At 34.5% G+C, this 10,202-nt stretch overlaps 1 protein-coding gene across 2 annotated transcripts in view; it reads right to left on the reverse strand.

The window, feature by feature from the left end:
* The window catches only part of LOC132053325 (large ribosomal subunit protein uL5z-like), a 102,730-nt gene extending 100,425 nt beyond the window's left edge, over positions 1–2,305 (reverse strand). For both annotated transcript variants that reach the window (XR_009414106.1, XM_059445296.1), the window contains exons 1-4: positions 2,156–2,305; positions 1,387–1,494; positions 1,247–1,289; positions 243–438 (exon numbers count right to left, since the gene is read on the reverse strand). Coding sequence is in view for 1 of the 2 variants with exons in the window: in XM_059445296.1 (XP_059301279.1) it covers positions 243–438; positions 1,247–1,289; positions 1,387–1,494; positions 2,156–2,158 (350 nt within the window). In the remaining variant the exon portion in view is untranslated. The remainder of the gene's footprint in view (positions 1–242; positions 439–1,246; positions 1,290–1,386; positions 1,495–2,155) is intronic.
* Between the last annotated feature and the right edge of the window lie 7,897 nt (positions 2,306–10,202).

The raw sequence follows: 10,202 nt of genomic DNA on the forward strand, positions 1-10,202 counted from the left end.
CTAACAATTCCTAAAACCCATTTTTCAGTCGTGTTAAAATATCTTTTCATGAGTTCTTGCCTTTCCACTCCTATATCCTTAACCTTGAACTATCTTATGTTTAATGCAGTTCCAGCAACATGATTTAAAGCTTAATGAGCAGCACTTCCAACTAATTATGTAGAATGTGGAATACTCCAAATAAAAGGTAGACTGCAACTACTCCAAATAATGATATATAGCGAGAGTAACAATGTGCTTACTTAATTCCAAGATCGATGTGCTCCTGAATACCAAAACCAAAGCATCCAGTCTCACTGAAGTTTCTTCTCAACAACTCGTATTCCTTGACTTTCAATCCACTCTCAAGGAGTTGCATAGCTTTCTCTCCTCTGACAGTGACATAGCAAGCTATCTTCTCATTACGTCTGATTCCGAAGGATCGCACAGTATACCTAGCTGTCAAAGATAACAATACAAACACCAGAGGAAACTAAACATCTTCAATGAAGAAATGAGGGATAACCATTTCATCAGTTAAAGTCAACAAGCAATGTAATAAAACAAATCATGGATTAATTTATTTGCCTCTGCACAAATGTATCATTGATAAACACCAGATTATTTGAGTCTTGTAAAAGTCCAGGTATTATTTAACAATTACAAACTGAAAGTTCCTCCCATATATAGGTCAAGAAAAACATAACAAAAGAAGTATAAAAACCATTAATTATTGGTTGCTTCATGCTAAGTGTGTAAATAAGTTTCATTATCACAACACCAAAACAGCTAATAAGCCTCCATCCATCCCAAACTAGTTGGGATATACTACATGAATCCTTCATATCCATTGCGCCACATACAAGGCCAGTTTTCACTATTCATATAGGATAACACTATTACCCCCTACACTTAACTACACATCAACCTCTATTAGATCGCTATAAGAATCCAATTTATTTCAGCTCTTATCAGGTCCATTTCATTCCACTCCTACACAACTTCATGGAAATTAAAGCACATCTCCGCAGTACAGAAAACGCATTCACGCAATGGTGCCTACATATCATAAATGAGAAATGGGGAACAAATTGAAGGTTCAAAAAATCTGCCCCTCCCTATATTAGAACACTACAAGATTCAGCTCTAATCAACTTTATGAAAATTAGACCACATCTCCCAAGTACCGACAATGCATTTCACATGAAGGTGCCTAAATATCAGCAATGAGAAAAGGGGAACAAATTTGAAGGTTCAAAAAGCTCACCCTTGGAGAAAACAGGGGATTGGCCGCTTAGTTGCTCCAAGACCTACAAGTAGAAAACAAACGCACAACCGATTTCAGTTTCACATCAATAAATATCAATTTCTAAAGCAGCATTAAACACCATAGAGGAGTAGAATAACCTTGGCTGCCCTTGTGAGTCTATCTCCGCTCTCACCGACGGAGATGTTAAGGACTAGCTTCTGAACCTTAATATCCCTCATTGGGTTGCTCAACTTCTTCTCTGACGCCTGTTCACATCAATGAGTGCATCAGTGAGTTATATATATGTTAAGAAACCAATTCTTACTTTATATACGGACATCAATGGCCACACGTTAGGCATTTCGATTTGCAAAAAATTGACTCTTTACTTCATAAACATAAAATTAATGGGTTCAAATAGCCTGTTTGGATTGGCTTATTTTAGGTGGTTTTAAGCCAAAATAGCTTTTAAGCACTTTTTGTAGTGTTTGGGTAAAATAAAAAAGTGTTTTTAAGCTAAGTTACTCGGACTCTCCTAAAATGTCGTCAGGTGCGTGTCGGATCCTTCAAAAGTAGTGTATTTTTGGAGGATTGGACACGGGTGTGCCAACACTTTCGAAGAGTCCGAGTAACTTGTTTTTAAGCCAAAATGACAAAAATAAGTCAAAAGTCATAAGCCCATCCAAACGGGCTCTTACTCAATTAGATTTGCAGAAATTTGATTCTTACATTGAAACACAAATCAATAAGTTCAAAATTAGTCATTTAGATTTGCAGGAAAAATTGTTTCTTACATCATAAACACAAATTAGTAGATGCACATTAGTTATTTAGATTTGCAGAAAATTGAAGTTTGCATTATAAACACAAATTAGTCATTTAGATTAGCAGAAAAAAACTATTTCATAATTCATGAACACAACGTACCATTGGATTATAGTTGTGAGGAGCTGTTGCTGCAGGAGGAGGATGATGAGCGAGCAAAGCGGCGGAGAAGGGTTTTGCCAAGGTTTTAAAGCATTCTAATTTGGGCCTCAGTTGTTTGTTTGGTGAGATTTAGCCCGTTAAAATTTGGGCTTAGGCCACGGTTCTCTTTTTTATGGATGGACCTTTTTGAATTTGGGCTCATCTTATGCTCCCTCAGGGGCAAAAAACATATAGTAAAAATTACTTGCCATAGCTTCTTTATAACCATATTTAATGAACATAACTACCATTTGTTTTTATTATTAATAATAATTTAAAACTTTTCAATATTATCAATTATAACTACCATGGTAAAAAAAGGTAAAACATACACAAATACACCTAGAATCACGTTGCCTAATCCCTGTTCCCCTTTTTAACGGTACACTTACATACTTACACATTAATTAGGATTCTCTCTCTTTAATTACTCAAATTTTTAGTCGTTTTTGTCTCTTCAGTTTTTTTCCATTACTTTCAACCTTCAATCACGTTTCATCCACGATTCAACCACGATTATGTGCCCTAAATTCTCGGGTGGTTGTGTATTTGTGTAAGTATTTTTATATATTTTGTGTAATTTTCGTTTTTTAATGCTTCTGTTCTTATAATTTTAACTTAAATCAAAGTTTAATTTTCAGGTGTTAATCACTAAATCATTATTCTAATGGCTGATCAAACCACACCTAATAGGAGAGTAACTAGAGGTATAACACGTAGTGTTCAAAATTTAGATTTTTCGACCTTTGATTTGGGTATTTCTCAACAAAAAATCAATGTTGATGCAGCTTCTGCTGAGAAAGAATATGCTGAGATTAGATCAAAGAAAATACATGATCCTAAGAGAAAAGCGAGTCTTCAACTACGTATGTACGAGATTACAACATCGGAGAAGAGAAATACATGCGAAGTTGATTCGCTAAAAAAAGGAAGAATGCGTTGTTGATGAAGATTTACCGTGACAAAATTATCAGTGAAGAATCAAGTATTTTTTCAATTTTTTTTTCATTTTTTGATTATGTATTTGAACGCATACGTAATTTTTTATGAATGTATGTTTTGATTATTCTTTTTTTGATTTTCATGTTGATGTCGGATTTATCTAGTTTTCAGTTTATATTTATGTTTTAAACACATACGTTAATCTATATGAATGTATGTGTTGATTTTTTTTAGTTGTGAGACTCGTATGTTTTTGCGAGAATAGATGTTGTATTTTTCAGTTTTTATTATGTATTTGTGTATTTGTTGACATCCAGTATTTTCTCATATTTTATAGATTTTTTTCATTAGACGTATGTCTATTTTTCTGGAAATAAAACTTAGGTCTAAATATATACATGTCGCTGTTTATGTATTTTTGGTTGTTTTTTTACCTTGCTTCTTATGGGAACATTTTTTCTAAAGTATGTATGTTTATTTTGTGTTGTGGTTTTTAAATTTTAAGAACCAGTAATTTGTTTTTTTGTGTTTTTTTTAATATTCAGTCATATGTATTTTTTTAGTATACGATGTGTATTTGTTCTCATATTATTAATTATTTTTTCAGGGATCTAAATTCATGTTGAAACGTCCTCCAACAGCTGGGAGAATACCAGATAATATTGATGCACATATGCTGCGTATGAGATATGACACTCTTTTGTCATGATACGCTGAAGTCAAGTTGGCCAACAATGCTGAGAGTGATAGTGAGGTTCCACCAAGACGAATTAGGACTGAGATAGATTACAACACTGTTGATGTTCATGATGTTTGAACAATTGTGTTAGGATAAATGATGTTTTTGTTCCTTTTTTTCTTTAGTAGCTAATTTGTTGTTTTAGATGTACTAGATTGATGTTGGATTATAATTTTGTGAAATGAATGTGCAGCTTTTTTTTTTTTTTTAAAGATTACTATTAATGTTGACAACTATTTAACTGTTGAACATACTATTCTGTAACGACCCATTTGGTCGTTTAGCACTTTTAGGCCTAATATTCCTAAAACACCCTTTTCGTGGTCTAATCTTGCTTTCTATAGTCTGCGATAACGGGTGATTCGGTTATTTAATTAACAAGTATGTGAAGTGTGCTTAAGAAATTAATTATGCGTAAATGGTTATTTGATGAACTTAGTGGGAAGTTAATTATTTGATTACGGATTAAGTGGATGAATTATTTTGGATGTCACCCCCTAACGTGGCAGCAACTAGCATGACAAATTTATATATATTGTTATGTGGCATTCTTTAATTAAAGGGATTAGGAGTACACATCATGATTCCATGCGTACACAAGAGGATAAAATATTTGTGCTTTGTAAAAGAGTTGGATTACAGCACATGGTATGTTTTATCATTACATTAAGCTAGGCATTAAATTAAGGTTTCATTGGTACTATAGTGGAGGACAAAGTGGATGTATGCAGCAACATAAGACTATTGCTATGTACTAGTGGACACGTTTTGAAAATGAATGGTAAGCATAAAGTTATTAATTTTGTAGACCCATTTAAATCCCTTTTTTTTGTGGGCCGGTCACGAGACCCTTTTTAGTGATAATCGTTCGAATGGTTGTATATATCTATGCACCAATCAATCTCTTTTAATTCAAAAAAAACGTCACCAACAAAAGCTGAATGATACAACTCAGAGATTTCTTCGAGTAAAGTAAGGTTGAAGGAGAGTATTTCTTGAAATATAAGTTAAGAATTCTCCTCTACTAGATATATTTAAATTCGTCCAAGCCATAGGTAAATTGTGAGATGAGAACTACCGGATTAATGGTAGGAAACCGTATAACTTCTTGTTATTATCATTAATTATGTGTGCAATTGGTTAAATGTCGGAATAAAGCGGGAGAGTAAAGATTAATTGTGGAATTAATGGAGAGAGGGATAAGCATTAAGTTAGTTGCTATGATTGACACGTGATTTTTTGACAATTTTACGTAAATGACCAAGCAAGAATATGGGTTGGTGTATTTTAAGAGATGAATTGCTATCATTAGTGGAACCCACGGTCCACTATGCATTTCCAAGTGGAAGGTGCTATAGTGCGGTGCTCTATACTAGTTTGATGAATATTCCAATTAAGAATTTAAGAGTGCGGTTGGACATGCGGTCCTCTATAATTATATCACTTCAACTTGATGGACATACACCGTGATTTACTATATATTGCACAACTCGCACCTCTTTACGTTGGTCGATAGGTGCAACATTAATTTATTTTAGCTATGCAAAGAAGATACATATTTCTCTGCTTATGCCTACATTAATTAATGAGATATTAGAACTGGACAACATTCTGCCCTCTTTCAAAAAAAACCAAAGCAGTAACGTGAGATGCAACTTGACGGAAGCACTTCAGAAGGAAAAAGCTTTGGCGTGAAATTTCGTGACACCTGTTCGGCATTGAGGTAGGTTACGGTTTACCTTATGGTGAGACTTTGATTAGCGAAGCGTATGTTTAGATGATATTGTCGGAGAATGCATATAAACCTGCGGGTATCAAGTTGGGTTAGATATTTTCTTAGGTTGGACCTTGTTGTATGATTTGGGGGCTACACATCCCGTTGTGTTGTTGACTTATATTGATTTATTTTTTTTGTGCTCGTTGCCACTTGAGACATTGAGTATCTGTGACTAATGCTATATCATGACTATGATATTGCGGTGCTTTACTTGATTGATATGGAGATGAGAATGGTGATTCCATTGTGGCTTTTTGTGTAGCCTTATTAATGATATTACTTGTATTCCATGTGTGGTACCGTTTCGGATTGAATTGGTTTTTAACATTACATTTCATCATACTCATATGCATTTCCATGATACATTGATATATGCATGGTTATGGCACTAATGATGATATGTGAGAGAGTGTAGCCTCCGAGGTCTTTGCCGAGAGGGTAAAAGAGAGATGAGTGTTCGTTGCCCGAGGTTTCATGGGAATTATGGAGTGTACGATGATCGAGGTCTTTATCGGGATTGTGAGAGTATGCTCGTGATCCGAGGTCATTTTCAGGAGCGAGTGGTACATGGATTTCGCGGGTCCCCCATGGGTCATGATCGCCGAGATGTGGAGTTATTCCGTCCGTGACATGCTGTACAAAGCTGCATATGCATTGCATTCATCATACATACATTGTTGCATTGCATTGTATCTTGGTTCCCCGTTGATTGTTGTGATACTACCGCGATGTACTGATTCGGATTGATTATACTAAGACTTGGCACAATTGGGTTTAGATGCTATAACATAAAAGATGACTTGTTCTGTGGATATGGATTCATATTGACTTGTACTTGTTGGTTTATATGTTTTTCTTGCTTGTTGTCTTTATATACGTTATCTAGTCTTAGTCGGCCTACGATACCTACCGGTACTGTTGTTTGTGCGACTACACTTGCTGCATTCTTTTATGAATGCGAGTACTGTTGAGATCGATTTCTACTCTTCGTGGCTAATATTCGAGGATTTCGATTCGAGTCCTTCAGATGAGCATGAGGACGATCGATGCGGAAGTGACTCTTTTTATCCTTATGTCTTGTTTCATTCAGGGCATGATCTTTTAGGCTACTATGTATTATTATGATTCGACTTATAGTATTTAGTTAGATGCTCTTTGTATGACGACCGACATCTTGGGGTTGATTCTCATTATTTCTATATATCTTTATATTATTATCGTGAGACTTACGTTATTTTATCTTCTTCCGCTTATTTATATATTTTTGATTGTTGGAATAAGGGTTCGCCTACCGAGGTGGGAAGGTAGGTGCCCGCACGACTTAGTGAAAATAGGTCGTGACAAGTTGGTATCAAAGCTTAGGTTACCCGGTCTATAAGTACAAGAGCAATGTCTAGTAGAGTCCTACTTATGGGTGTGTTGCGCGCCACACTTATAATTGGGAGGCTATGGGACATCTAGGAAAATTCAGATTCTTTCATTATTTCGTGCTACTTCATTCAAATTGGTATCTAGTTGATCCCAATTGGTATCCGAACTTCTCTCGTTTTACTTCTACGGATGATGGGAACTCATCCTTAAATTCTTGCGCGAACGGTTGTTTCCAACATGTGTTTATTGCATTGAAGGAATGGGTTGTCCTAATTTAGATGCGTGACTAAGTTCGGTTTCTAGATATGACAATTTTACTAATGGAATTCACTGCTGGTTTTTCTGGTGTAATTTTGCTTAAAAGTTGCGAAATTGCTACTGAAATTCGTATTAAAAATCTGCATTCTTTCCAAAACTTGAAACCACCATATCTCATTCATTATAAGGTCAAATTAAGTGATTCAAAAGCCTAACTTGAGTGAAATTTCACAAGGAATCCGTTGGAAGCATCAAAAGTGAGTTCTGGGATCAGTTGGCATGAGAAACGAGACGGAACAGCTGGGCATTTTTGTTATTAATGTTGGATTGTAGTGGGGATAAAGGATAAAAATAATTTGATTAATGGATTAGTGCTATGACTTTTCCTTTCTAAAGGTTGGTGGCGATGGAACATAATTATGAAAAGGTGGGAATAGGGTATAGATGTAGTGGAGTGGTCATTTAACGAACAAATTAATTCTAAATTGTTGGACAACAATTAGTGGATGAAACGTTATAAGAAGTTGGGAAATAGTTTTAATTGAGTAAGCAGCCACGTTTTATATATATACATATATATATCTACTCCTTTCTCAACGTGTGAAGGGAGGAGTAGTTCTTGGCATTATTAGGACAAGTATATTATTTGGTGACTAATTATGATATTAAGTGATAGTGGGGAATATCATGGACAAGTATAAGTGTGTCTCCCTATGATGATCACGTGTAAAAAGGAAGAGGTTGGCCACTACACTTTGTTGAACTTTGGAATACATATCATTATGGATGATGAATAATTTTCAGCAAACAAAACAAAGAATACCAAGGAATATGTACGTACTTATATATCTATATTTAAGGCAACGTTGTTTTATCTTCTTAGAGATTAACGCAAAGTTATGGAAATCTAATTAAGGATTTAATATATGAAATTGTGTATGAATTAGTGGAGTAAGTAAGTGGGCCAAGGTCACTACCCTTGTTTTGTGCACATTATGTTCCAAAATAAAGATGAAAAAGTAGAAGGAAATTAAATAATTATAACTAGAATGGTAACTTGTTGTCAACCACACGTGAAATTAAAGGAAATGGGCAACAAAGTGGGACTATGTACTTATAGTGGTGTAGTGGCAGTGATTACAAGTCATTATGTAAATATATACAAGTAGTTATCATTAGAATAGGAATAGAGTATAGTAAAGTAATGGCTATGATGTTTAGCTCACGTCCATTATATGGAGCCCAATTCTTTATCTCACAAATGGGAGTTGTTTATTTTAAGAGGAGTAGAAACGTTGGCAGCAACATCTTTAGCTTTGGAAAACGTTCCAACAAGAATTCTAGGAACTCAACTGTGCTAGTAAGGATTTCTTCCAATAATTGATTTTTGGTGTAATATAATTAATCCTCTATGTTCTTAGAGGTTAGGTTATTGTGTTCATATCAAAGATGGTATTAGTAATGATTGTGGGTTCAATTTGTTTTTTTTATGAATATGGAGAATTGTAGCATCTGTTCGTAGCTTTTCTTGGCAAGCGGATAACTCTCTTTTCTTGTCCATTTATCTTTTCTTATAACCATTAATATAGTATTAAGCCTTGGTAGAACTTTTCATTTTGTAAATTACGTCATGTGCTTACAGTCAACTTTAATATTTCCATGAATGACATAAAATAAGTGTTCTAATTTACCATTTTGATTGATTAATTGACTAAGTGGTGGACGTGGGCCAAATAAAACCAAGTGTAAAGTGGATTCCATCATTATCTTTATTTCCACGTTTTTTTTGGTATAATGAGAGGAATAGTGGCCAGCTTGATGAAAAAAAAAAAAAAAAAAAAAAAGGCCACAACGTGTTGCTGTGTTTTGTTGGCAGCCTTAAGTGATTATAATTTAAGAGATTGTGGTCAAGGAATTATCTAATAATTGTAGTAGGATGACAAATGATTCATATATATGTACGAATCTGGTGGCAATAACTAGTGGCATATGTGTCATATTCATGTAGGTGACATATTTAGATGAGAGGGCTATTATTGAAGTTAATGATGGAAGTGGACCCCAAGATCCAATATGGAAGGATTCATATTTATAAAAGAAAGATCATTTACTTATGAAAGGAATATGCAGCAACGTTTTGTCTTCATTTTAATGGAACATAGTTCCACAAATGGGGACCACTTTCCACTAAGGTAAAAAAAATACGAGAGTAAAAAAAAAAAAAAATAAAAAAATAAATAAAAATATATATATATATATATATACATGGTTGGATGATATATTTCTATCTATAGGGAAGGAATTAATATGACCTTTTGCCAAGTCAATTGCCCATGAAGGTGTGACAACTAACGTCATCTTTTAGAATACTTTCACGTTAGTTCGAGTGAGTAATGTTTGTGTCTTAGTCTAAGGTTGGTATGGTTCTAAGGAAAATTGTAGTCCAAAGGTTGGTGTGGTTCTATCGATAACGTTCATAGGTTTGGTTATATAGGATTAGAACATTTTTGACAAAAGCAATGGTTATATTCGGAAACTGAGGATGGGGGAAAATTTTGAATTTGGAAATATGAAAATTAGGTCTTTTATCTAAGTTAGAGGAGTTCCGACTAGTAAGGAGAAAGAGCAGGTGTTTATGGCGTATTCCATAGAGGTTTTCCGCATTGTCCTATTAAAGATTCTTTAGTAACCGCGCCGTTCATTCTCTCATGTCGCTCGAGGACGAGCGATTGTTTAATTGGTATCTAATGTAACGACCCATTTGGTCGTTTAGCACTTTTAGGCCTAATATTCCTAAAACACCCTTTTCGTGGTCTAATCTTGCTTTCTATAGTCTACGCGATAACGGGTGATTCGGTTATTTAATTAACAAGTATGTGAAGTGTGCTTAAGAAATTAATTATGCGTAAATGGTTATTTGA

Source organism: Lycium ferocissimum, chromosome 4 (assembly GCF_029784015.1).
Source record: "Lycium ferocissimum isolate CSIRO_LF1 chromosome 4, AGI_CSIRO_Lferr_CH_V1, whole genome shotgun sequence".
In the NCBI taxonomy this organism is placed as follows: domain Eukaryota; kingdom Viridiplantae; phylum Streptophyta; class Magnoliopsida; order Solanales; family Solanaceae; genus Lycium; species Lycium ferocissimum.